At 36.9% G+C, this 12,172-nt stretch overlaps 2 protein-coding genes across 2 annotated transcripts; one reads left to right on the forward strand and one right to left on the reverse strand.

Moving 5' to 3' along the window:
- The first annotated feature begins 873 nt into the window (after positions 1–873).
- On the forward strand, positions 874–4,778 carry LOC132187290 (protein NSP-INTERACTING KINASE 2). Its single transcript, XM_059601555.1, has 4 exons — positions 874–1,586; positions 2,137–2,397; positions 2,514–3,374; positions 4,001–4,778. Exons 1-4 carry the CDS (start codon positions 1,160–1,162, stop codon positions 4,480–4,482), a joined length of 2,031 nt encoding a protein of 676 aa, XP_059457538.1. The 5' UTR covers positions 874–1,159; the 3' UTR covers positions 4,483–4,778.
- A 1,431-nt stretch (positions 4,779–6,209) lies between these two features.
- On the reverse strand, positions 6,210–8,405 carry LOC132187436 (pentatricopeptide repeat-containing protein At2g45350, chloroplastic). The gene has a single exon (XM_059601747.1). It carries the CDS (start codon positions 8,310–8,312, stop codon positions 6,384–6,386), a length of 1,929 nt encoding a protein of 642 aa, XP_059457730.1. The 5' UTR covers positions 8,313–8,405; the 3' UTR covers positions 6,210–6,383.
- Between the last annotated feature and the right edge of the window lie 3,767 nt (positions 8,406–12,172).

A 12,172-nucleotide genomic window follows, 5' to 3' on the forward strand; every position in this document is an offset into this window, starting at 1 on the left:
GGGGATCCAGATCCCAGTTTGTGTTGAGTATCAAATTGAGTTGCGTAAAGATATGTGTATAATTACGGCCTAAATAGTATTTGAGGTTGTTTTTTTTGGGGAGGGAGAGGGGTAAAAAAATAAAAATAAAAAAATAAATATTAAAAATTTGGGTGGTAAAATTTACCTTTTAAAGGAATATAGGGGTTTTTTCTTTTTCTTTTTTTTTTTAAAAAAAGGAAAAAAAAAAAGAAAAGATGAAGGAAAAACATGCTAAGTTAGAAGCCCCAACTCCCAAGTAGTTGGGCATGCCAAGATGAGAGGGAAAACAAAATAAAAAAATAGAGTAAAAAAAAAAAAAAAAAAGAGAAAAGAAGGACTGTGTTTGGCAATGGAATGGAAAAGTAGAGTGAAACGGTATTGTAGCAGATTTGATTGATATGAAAAAAGAAAGTTAAAATGTTTTATATAAAAAAATAATAAAAAATTGTTTTATAATAATTTTTTTATTTGAATAGTAATAAAAAAAATGATTAATGTAATAAAAAAAATAAAAATATTAAAATTAATTTAAAATTTTTGGTCTGGTCCAATCTGGCCTTTGCCAAACACAGCCAAGAAAAACCAGAGAGTCGGTGATGACCTATTGAAATGCTGATGATTTAAGTGACAAAAAAGAAATGCTGATGATTTTTACTCCCATAGGATGCCGGACCATCTATGAGCAAATTTTATTTTATTTATTTATTTATTTTGTTTTTTTTTGTTTCTGGGAATATCATGAGGAACAGAGTAAAAGTCACCTACTACTGAGATTCTCTATTCAATCAATCTTTCGTCTTCACGTTTGTTTTCTTTCTACCTACACTTGACCCTTCAAATCCGTCACATTTCCCCATGCACTTTCACCGGCATTAACAAAAAAACAAGATAAATAAATAAATAAGAAAAACACATGTCCACAGTTTCCCTCCCATTTCTTCTGGTTTTCTTTAAACACGTACACATGGCTTTTCTCCTCTTCTGAGATTGGATTGGATTTCTCTCTTGACTTCCAACCCAAAGCAGAAAGGAGAGTAGGAAGTTAGCAACTTGGACTTGTCTTCACTTTCCCACAAAGAAAGTCCCAAACTTTCTCACAAACTCTCACTTTTCCTTCCCATTTTCCCTCAAAACAAACATGCTTCCTTCTCTCACCCTCCTCTTCTCTCTCCTCCTCCTCTTTTTACCCTCTCCGTCCATATCCTCACTCGCCGAGCTTCCCACTCTGATGGCCATCAAGGCCTCTCTGGACCCAAAAAATCAGTTCTTGGCCTCATGGTCCCCAGCCGCAGACCCATGCGGCGGCTCCTTCGAAGGCGTCGCCTGCAACGAGCAAGGCCTTGTCGCCAATATCTCTCTGCAAGGGAAGGGGCTCTCTGGTACATTACCTGCGGCCTTGGCTGAGCTTAAGAGCTTGACTGGCTTGTACTTGCACTTCAATGCTCTCAACGGAAAAATCCCAAAGGAGATTGCTCGGCTGACCCAGCTCAGTGATTTGTATCTCAATGTCAATAATCTCTCTGCCGAGATTCCTCCACAGATTGGCCACATGCCTAATCTTCAAGGTTGGTTTTGCATTTTTGGCTCTTGGCCTCTGTGTTTTTAGAGGAAAGTTTCAATCTCTAACTCTTTTTCTTCTCTTTTGTTTCTTGCTTTTTTCTTTTTTTTTCTTTTTTTTGTTTTACTTTGAATTTGTTGTTTTATTTAGTACTTGCCAACAAAGCCTCAATTTTGAGTGTATACGACACTGATCTGGGTTTAATTATATACACTAACTTTGTTGTTTCTTTAGAGGTCTAGCTGTGTGCAATAAAAAGCTCTAATCTTTGCAATACCTTTCTCTTCTTTCCCAATTTGTATTATCTCGTTTTCATTCACTGGTTTGGGTTTAATCTGGTGCGACACTTGCATAATCTGTTTATGAACTTGTAATTCTAGAAAGTAGAGATAGATTAAGCTAGAAACTGGCTCCAATGAAAGGCTTTTAAATCTTGTTCAGTGCATTCTGCATCTCTCATTTCTGAACAGAGATTGTCTCTTAGTTATATGTACGACAGAATGACCAATAATTAAACATAACTGACAAAATTTCAAATGGGTTTTCTTTGTTTGCAGTTTTGCAGCTGTGCTACAATAAGTTGACTGGCAGCATACCAACACAACTAGGAAAATTGAAGAGGCTTAGTGTTCTTGCTTTGCAATACAATCAATTGACTGGTGCAATTCCTGCAAGTTTGGGTGATTTGCCGATGTTAAGGAGGTTGGATTTGAGCTTTAATTACTTTTTTGGCTCTATTCCAGTATGGTTGGTTAATGCTCCCATGCTAGAGGTTCTTGACATACAAAACAACTCTCTCTCAGGCATGGTCCCTTCAGGTAATATGATGTCGCTCACTTACATGCTCTTGTGCTTTAAGTATAGATGTTTTGGGAGAATCAAAGTGGTCAAAAGTTCTGATTTTATTTTTATGGCCTTGTGGATGAAAACTCAGATTTGAAGAGACTGAAAGGTGGATTTCTGTACAAGAACAATCCAGGATTATGTGGAGATGGGTTTTCTGACTTAAGTGTTTGCAAGGCTGCTTATGACATAAACCCAAACAGACCAGAACCATTTGAACCAGGAAATTTTTCTTCGAAAACTCTGCCGGAATCAGCACCCTTAAATTCTGATTGCGGCAAAACCCAGTGTTCAAAACCATCCAAATCCTCAAAAATTGGTGTAGTTTTTGGGGTGATTGGGGTTCTTATTGCTTCGGCTGTTGTTGGACTTTTCATGTTTGCATTTTACCGTCGACAAAAACAGAAAATTGGAAATTCCTTCGACGCCTCAGATAGTCGACTTAGTACTGACCAGGTGAAGGAAGTTTACAGGAAGAGTGCATCTCCTCTCATCAGTCTTGAGTATTCTAATGGATGGGACCCAATTGCTAAAGGTCGAAGCGGGGTCTCTCAGGAAGTTCTTGAAAGCCTTATGTTCAATTTAGAGAATGTGGAGCGTGCAACTCAGTGCTTCTCAGAGGTGAATTTGTTGGGGAAGAGCAATTTCTCTGCTATCTACAAGGGGATCCTCAGAGATGGGTCTGCTGTTGCAATAAAATGCATTTCCAAGACGAGTTGCAAGTCTGATGAAGTTGAGTTCTTGAAGGGGTTGAAGATACTGACCTCACTGAAACATGAAAATCTTGTTAGGTTGAGAGGCTTTTGTTGTTCAAAAGGCAGGGGAGAGTGTTTTCTTATCTATGAGTTTGTCCAAAGCGGAAGCCTGTTGGAGTATCTTGATGTTAAGAGTGCCAGTGGGAAGGTTCTTGAATGGTCTGCCAGAGTATCTATCATCAATGGCATTGCCAAAGGTCATTCTATCGCTTTCTTCTTGCTTAATGAAGTTATTGTTGTTATTATTTATTTACTTTTTTGGAAGTTGGGTAAGAAAATAGGGGGTCATTCTTTCAGCTTGTTGTGTCCACAAGTAATTACTTCTGGTTTAAATGCATTTAGAAACGTAACTTGTATGTTGGGTGTTCCATAAAACAGACTGAATAATTTATTTGAAAACAGTGCTTGTAACTCTCATGCAAAGCTGCTTGAAAATAAAATTAACACCTAATAAGGAACAAAAACTACCTTGGAAAGAAGTTAATAAAGTTTTTGAAAAGATTTATGTTAAATCACTACTTATTCCAAAGGCTTAAGCTGATAAGACTACAAAGTTAAGGTTCGAACTCAGACCTCTGCTCTTATGCTAATGTTAAATCACTAGTTGTCCCAAAAGATTAAGTTGATATGAAATAATGAATATTATTCATTTTAATTAAATATTCTAACAATCTTCTTAAAATGTGACACACTTATCAGCTGGTGTTGCTTCTCAACAAAGCTATAGGCTCAAGAATCTTATTTGCTGTATTTCTGGGGAGGGGTGGTTTCATTATCTTGTTTTACACTGAATACTCAAAATTTGATGTCCCTTCTTGGTCAGGCATTGGGTACTTGCATGGAAGTACTGGAAACAAACCTGCTATATTTCACCAGAATATATCGGCTGAGAAAGTGCTTGTTGACATATGGTATAATCCCTTGCTCTTAGATTCAGGCTTGCACAAACTCCTTGCAGATGACATTGTCTACTCCACACTCAAAGCCAGTGCAGCGATGGGATACCTGGCTCCAGAATACACAACAACAGGCCGCTTCACTGAAAAGAGTGATGTGTATGCATTTGGTATGATTATATTTCAAATCCTTGCCGGAAAGCGAATAATCAACCAGTTGACTCGCCACGCAGCCGAGTCCTGCAGATTTGAGGATTTTGTTGATGCAAACCTCGAGGGGAACTTCTCAGAGTCAGAAGCAGCTAAACTCGGAAGAATCGCTCTGCTGTGCACCCATGAATCTCCCAGCCAACGGCCTTCCATGGAAAATGTGATTCAAGAACTAAGTGGACTTGTTAACAGTTCTTGATTAATCTGTTCTGGCCTTGATTTTCAAAGACAAAAGGGGAAAGATGAAGCTGTTGCTAACTGCTGACTGGTGCCTGGTGCGTGGTGCCTAAGCTCTTAGTATTTGAAGTTTTCTGCTAGTTATTGCTCAATGACTGAAGTTATTGTGAGTGGTATGTACTGATACTTGCATCAGTGAGCAGAGAACATGAAGTGATTTTAATGGGGTATTATACCTTTAATTATTTATATGAACTTCAGCTATGTAAAAGGCAGGTTTCCTTTACTATATCAATACCAGTTTTTATTTGTATTTTTGGCTAAGCAAATTGAAGAAGAGGAGGAGACTAGTCTTCCTTCTTTTTCTTTTTTCTTTTTTTCTTTTTAAATAAGTATCAAAACTAGATATTGAAGTTTTTATATTTACTTTTTGAAGAGACCCTTTTGCTGCAATGGCATTGAACATTGGCTCTGAGCAGAATTTAATTGAAATGTAAGATAAATTATGAAGTTAAGAATCGAATTTTGAAGTTTTATAATGATATCATGTTTAATGTCATACAATGATGAATTTAATTATTTACATAGTATTTTAATATTAAAAATGCACAACAATTAGGGCATTGAAAAAGCAAAAGAAAATAGGGCAATAGTAATTTCCAAGATGCTGTAAGCCCAACATGTGACTTTGAGAAAAATATTCTAGAACCAGAACTGGCCAATTGGAAAATGGACAAAATAGTCTCTTGGAAACAAAACAGTCCAGCAATCCCATTTCACAGATTTGGCTCGTATAAAAGTGTATGGAATTTTGGCTGACTTTTGCATCTCAAAGCATATAATATGTATTCCTCCTATAAAAACAAACAGGCTGTCAAATACAAAAAGCTTGCCTTTATTGCTTTCTCTCTGGTGTCTGTGAATATTTTTTGTCCTCTTCATCGTTCAAGACTGCTAAGTGCTAACATGTCTTTTCTGTTTCCTTTTGCTTATCCTCCATCTCAAAGTGTGATTTTTTATTTTTACTTTATCCTCTATGTCACTGTGTAATTTAGAATCCGTTTGTGACCTAAAATATATTATTGAAAATGTTTTTCCTATTTTTTGTGTTTGCTACACCCAAAATATTTTTCTGTTTGACAAAAAATGCTTCCTTAATTTCGAAAAATTATTTTCATTTTTAAATTTCTTAAACCGTTTTCCAAGTTTGAGTTTATTTTTCTCAAATTGTCGAATTACTCTAGGACCGATGCTGGACCACTGCATGATTGCTGTCTGACCACCGTAGAACTTTTGTCGGAGGTTGCCAGAAGTTGCCGGCCATTTTTCGTACAAGCCAAACACCGAAGAATATTTTCTAGGAAATAATGATTTCATTGAGAACATTTTCTGACATAAAATATTTTATGTTAAAACAAATAAATCCTTAATAATCAAAATCAAATGCCACGTCTTCCTTGGTTTAAAAGATTTAAGGAAAGAGTAATGCTATATACTACATTTTTACCCCACGAATATTTTGTGGTATTGACGTGGCAGTCTCAACCGACTCTTTATTTTATTTTTTGACAAGGACTGTTCTAAGAGTTTATAGAAATTGACACATCAGCATTGTGAAATAATTATGAGATAAAAATATAGTTTCTAGCATTACTCTTTAAGGAAAATAAGATCCAAAATGATTTACAACTAGTTTTTTAATTAGAAAAAAAAAAAAAAAAAAAAGAGTATTTTGAACTGATTGAACCGTTGCTGATATCTTGCAGAATGCTGTCTCAAGTGGAACTCAAATTCCTCCAAAAGGAAATAGACGTTTAAGCTTCATTATATACTTACATTCGGCTATCAATATGCAGAGCAAAGAGCAGCATTTTTGGACAGTCAATGTTTACAGAGACTTTTGGTAAAGATGAGGGTGTCTTTTTACAGAGTTGCATTCAGCAATTTACTTGTACAATAGGTGTGCTCTGAATTGGGAATCCACAAACTATTTAACATTGAATAGATCTCTGTAACTTGAGGGTGGGACTTATCTTGAACAAAAAACTCATGGACAGTTCCCTCGAGTTCAATCCAACTGCAACCAGGATTTTTCTTTAGGTTTCTTTCCTTCAGCATCATCCTAACTCTGCTAACATCGTTCCACATACCTAGACGAGCATACATGTTAGACAGAAGCACATAAGAACTTGGATTACAAAAATCCAACATCATTAGATGGTCAGCTACAGGCCTTCCAATATTGAAGTTCTCTTGATTTTTGCAAGCACTAAGCAACGTCCTCCAAATCACATCATTTGGCTCGATGGGCATTTCCTCTATTAATGTCCTGGCTTCTTCTATAAGCCCAGCGCGGCCAAAAATGTCAACCATGCATCCATAATGTTGCAACTTTGGTTCCACCTTGTGAACTCTTCTCATAAGCTCAAAACACATCAGACCTTCCTTCACCAAGCCGGCGTGGCCACAAGCATTTAACACCCCAATGAATGTAATATCATCAGGTTTGACACAAAGCTTCTCCATCTCCATGAGCAAATCAAAAGCCAATTCACCCAAGCCATGAATGGCCAATCCACCAATCATAGCATTCCAATGATCAACGCTTTTTTGTTCAACATCCTCAAAAACTGACATAGCATTCCCTATGCTGCCACATTTAGAATACATATCAATGAGGGCAACCCCAAGTTTTCCGCTCAAAGAGAACCCGTTTGCCTCTAGATAGTGATGTACAGAAATACCTCTTTCAATGTGTCCTAATTGGGCAATTGCAGAAAGAACAATCAACAAAGTGGCATTATCAGGTGACATTCCGCTCTTACTTTTCATATCATGAAAAACTTTTACAGCTTCCATGCAATAACCATTTTGAACATAGCCAGCCATCAGAGCATTATAAGCAACAACATCTCTTTCTGGCATTCCATCAAATAAACTTCTAGCTACATCAATACTACCTAATTTTGCATACCCATATATCATATTTGCCCAACTAACCACGTCCTGTTTCGGCATCTGATTGAACAAATGATAGGCATCTTCCATCTTGCCATGCTTTACACACCCATCAATCATTGTGTTCCAAGAGACCAAATCTCTAGCAGGCAATTTCGCAAACAAATCCCATGCAACATTAAGCCCATCTTTAGATTGTGCATAACCACTAATCATTGAATTCCACGAAATCAAATTCCTCTCCTCCACTGGCATACAATCAAACAAATCGCGTGCGGATTGAATCATCCCACACTTAACATACCCACCAATCATCGAATTATACGAAACCGAGTCCCGCTTTGGCATTCTATCAAACAGTTGCCTAGCAAATTCAACAAACCCACATCTCAAATACCATCCAATCACACAATTCTGCAAAAACACATCCAAGCCAATCTCCATTTTCTTCAACAGCCCATGAACCTGCATTCCTTCCTCCACCAAACCCACCCGGGAACACGCTTTCAATACCAAAGAGAAAGTAAACTTGTCCACACAAATCCCATTCTCAAGCATCAAACAAAACAAAGCCAAAGCTCGTTTTGGTTCACACCCATGAGAATACGACTTTATAAGAGCATTCCAAAGAAAAGGGTCCTCTTGTTCTCGACGAATCCGAAAAGCGTGCCGCGTGAAGAAGATGTAGCGAGCGAATTCAATGAGATGCTGCTGAGGTGAAGAAATGAAATTGAGGATGACTTTGGTGGTGAGAGAGGTGTTCTTGATAAACCCAGTTGTTATAAGTCTCGCATGGATTTGATTTACGTCGTTTAAAGTTCTGCATTTTGGGAGGAGAATGAGTGTTGGGAGGGTTGAGTTCCATGGCTGATACGAGTTTACACAGAGAACCATGAACACAAGGATTTGAGCTCTGTGAAAACGTTGTCTTTGTGCCTCCTCCGAGTACTTCTCAACTGCCAAGCCAGGCTCTGTCCGGGAGCTAATTTTTATGGGGGCACTGGGTAAATAATTTTGGGGTGAGCATGTTTTGGTAGGGGTATTTTCGCCTATTTAATCGCGGAAGTTGGTTAAGTTTGTTAATTAATTAATTTCATACATAAATAATAGTTTTGACTTTTTCGATTAATTTATTAGTTAGTTAATAAACCGGCAATATCAAATTTCTTGTAATTATAGAATTAGTAAAACATATACGTTTATAAATGAAAAGAGAAAGCAAATCCTTGAAACACATATCAAAAGGATAACTACAAATCAACAGGATAAAAAAATAAGGAAACCTACCAGATAAAATTTAAATTTCACTTGAAAATTTAGGTAATTATCGGTCAACCGACAAATTTTTTTTCTACTGCCTACTGAACCGAACCAACGTCAAGACAACATTTTTATTCTGCCTACAGACAGCCGAAAATCAATTGCCGGCTCGGTGACGGTTGGTAGACGATAAACGGTTAATCTACTAACTCCTAGTAAATATAATTTTTGCCTTTTGTATAACATGTTTGTCTACCAAGCCATTTTGTTTGTGTTTTTTTTTTTAATTGGGTACTGTCTATACGTATTACTGTGAAGTGTCTTTTTATTATTTAGGAAAAATCATTTTTAATAAGTCTTATTCTTGTTGTGTTAAGTAGTTTCATTTAGGAAAAATTATCTCAGCAAACCGCCATTTGTGGTGGTCCTAGTTCTTTCACTAGGTCGGGTAATTTATTTAACCAATTTTTAATAAGTCTTATTACACTAATTTCTGATTGGTTTGGGGCTCTTATTTGCACCCTTTATTTGTACTTCTTATATTGTAATTTCTCTTTTCCTCATTCTCTTAATTTTTTTTTAAATTAAAAAAAAAAAAAGTACGATTCCTATTTTTTGTTAACATCTTACCACCTACCTTGGACTCCTACCTTGGACTTTGTCTATTGTGTACAACAACTCTTGTATAAAAAGTATGATTTGTGATTGATTTTAAAAATGGGGATATCTTTTATTCGGTCGTGGCAGAAAACTCATGTTTTCTGCCACCCAATAGAAATAAGACACCTCATCTAAAGTAAAAAAACTGCACCCAAATTTTCTAGAACAAAAACACTAGATTTTGAGAGGGAGAGAAAAAGGGTGAGAGTTAAAGAGAAAAATGAGAGCTTCACCGGACCCACTGGTCCTAGCCTGAGAGGCTGAGACCTGGGTCAGCAAACCATGCAGGTCTCAGGCCGAACCAGCCGTGGGTCACGGTGACCCGGCAGACACGCTAGGTCAGCGTGGGTCTGCTCCTCAGGGGTCACCAGACCCACGGCTGGCTCCCAGAAACAAGCTGAGGCCTTAATTTTGCAGAAGGCCCTAAACACCTTTCTTCTAAGGCAAAAATACCATGCTTTGTATCAATTGTCATTTGTCCATAACCATGCAACAACAAGCTCAACAAATATAAGAGATCCCAATTGAGGTGAAGCTGAAACCAACCACGTCCAAATGAAAACACCAGTTTCCATTGCATCAAGTGTAGAAATGTAAGCTAGACACCAACAAAGAAGTCGAAGAAGTTGTGAGAAGCCCTCTAAATTTGATTTTGATTCAGAACCCTGCCAACATGGTCTCATAGAAGATCCTTCCATTCTGTAAAAAATACACATGAAAATTGGAAATTTATACCAGATTTGACTGGAGTCCAGCCTGAGACCCGCGTGGGTCTCAGGCCGGCGTGGGTCTTCCTGACCCAGGGTGGATCTACAGACCCACGCCGGTCTCAGGCCAGCGTGGATCACGGCCCCATGACCCAGCGTGGTCGCGACCCAGCCGCCAACTCCGGTTACGCCTCTGCCCACACCACCGCCGCTCCACCGGTAATCTCTCTCCGGCCGATTTACTGGGATGAATTTTTTTTTATTCGGTGAGTTGGATAATCTGATGTTTTATATGGTGTTTTGATCTTATTTTAGGGAGATGCAATAGGTGAGGTGGCAGCATTTTAATGGAAGGCATAAAACTCATGTTTTCTGCCTTGACCGTATAGCAGCACCTCTCTTTAAAAATTCATATGACTCCCACAAAAGCATTACATGCAAATTGAAATATAGACCATCAGTTTAAGATCAGGCTTGGACTGGGTCCAAGGATTTCATGGGGATGTTATGATATTTTAAGCCATCGACTTTAATTGATGTCATCAATTTTGTATGCAATGTACATATAAATAAGCAGTAGGTAATGGAGATGAGCCTATATTTGAAAGAGATGGGTGATTTCTCCTTTTTCAATTATGAGGTGGCAAAGGCAATTTCTTTTTTTCTTTTTTTTGTTGGCATTCTGGTGCCAATCTCTCGTACATTTTCGTTGAATTAACATATTCTATTAGGAAGTGTTACAGAACTAAACAAATGAATCCAGAAAATTTTTCAAACTGATGTGACAGACAAGGGAGAGAGAATTGTTTTTTTTTTTAAAAAAAAAAAATTTAAAAACCCTTACCACATCAGTTTGAAAAATTTTCTGAGTTCATTTTTTTGATTCCTTAGCACTTATCTATTTTATTTGCTATTAATTTTTTTTAATTAATAATAAATAATACATGTCAACTTAATAGAAATATATTCAAAATGAACGTTTAAAATGCAAGGAAACATTTCTTCTTATGTTTTCTATTGCGATGAAACGCTAAGCAGCAGCCCGACAACTTTAATGGCTTACAACAAGTTGTATAAGAATTTGTCTCAAGGGTTCCAAGAACATAGACCAAGCATTCGTGGCATCAACTAACTTGATCATCACCTTAGGAGAGCATCATGTGAAATGGGAAAACCTTAAGAATCACGGAAAGAATTTACAATTTAGATCAAGATTCTCTATAATTAATTTCTTCAAATTTCAACAAATAATTTGAAATTTAACGGTCGAGATTTTTTCATATCAACGGTTAAAACTCAACAATAATCAATAAATATTGTATGACTAGGAGCGGACTCATGTGTAAGTGCGGGGGGTTCAACCCTCCCCTCAAATTTATTTATTTATTTATTTTTAAACCCGTTAAAACATGTATTTTTATGAGTAAACCTCCAAAAGTTTTTTTTTTGTCCCCCCAAGAGTTTTCTTTTGGTTTTGCCTCCGGCGTGAAAGTGGCATCTTTTAGATTTGCCCTCCGATGTGTTTTGAATGCTATGTGCTTAATAACGTTATAGGTTGGCTTCCCATACCACAATCTTGTCCATGTGTATAACAAAATTCCAACCATTAAATTTCAAAAATCTCACATTAGCCGTTATCGCTATTAAATTTAAGTAGGGGTCGGTATTCAGGACAAGAAAAATGCTAGACATTCAACTATTTTATAAAGTTTTTAAAATTATTGACACATGTCAACATGTGATCAATTGAAAGTGTTAGAAGGTGTTAAATGCATACACTTTGGCTCCAATTATATATTAACACGTGTCAAAAGTTGTAAAAGAGTTGTATGAATGACATTACTCTTCAAACAATCCCAACAATTAAATGAAACTGGAGTATAGAAAGTGAGATTAAAATGGAAGTGACTCTAACATTGGATCCGGATCCCCTAGAATTCCTAGAGGCATTATTGTTTTTAAAATTTCACATCCCGGCCATTCATTTTCATCCAAGAGTCATTATCCTGCCACGTGTCCCACTACTAATAAAATAATAATAAAATTTTAATGATACTAATAATAATCATCATTATTTTATTATTTTATTAGTAGTGGGACACGTGGCAGGATAATGACTCTTGGATG

This window comes from Corylus avellana, chromosome ca7 (assembly GCF_901000735.1).
Source record: "Corylus avellana chromosome ca7, CavTom2PMs-1.0".
NCBI lineage: Eukaryota > Viridiplantae > Streptophyta > Magnoliopsida > Fagales > Betulaceae > Corylus > Corylus avellana.

Excerpts from the sequence above, each read along its gene's own strand:
- LOC132187290 (XM_059601555.1), top strand. The coding sequence starts at position 1,160 with ATGCTTCCTTCTCTCACCCTCCTCTTCTCTCTCCTCCTCCTCTTTTTA. Across the intron at positions 2,398-2,513 it reads CTCAGGCATGGTCCCTTCAG|ATTTGAAGAGACTGAAAGGT; the intron begins GTAATATGATGT and ends ATGAAAACTCAG. Across the intron at positions 3,375-4,000 it reads CATCAATGGCATTGCCAAAG|GCATTGGGTACTTGCATGGA; the intron begins GTCATTCTATCG and ends CTTCTTGGTCAG.
- LOC132187436 (XM_059601747.1), bottom strand. The coding sequence starts at position 8,312 with ATGGTTCTCTGTGTAAACTCGTATCAGCCATGGAACTCAACCCTCCCA.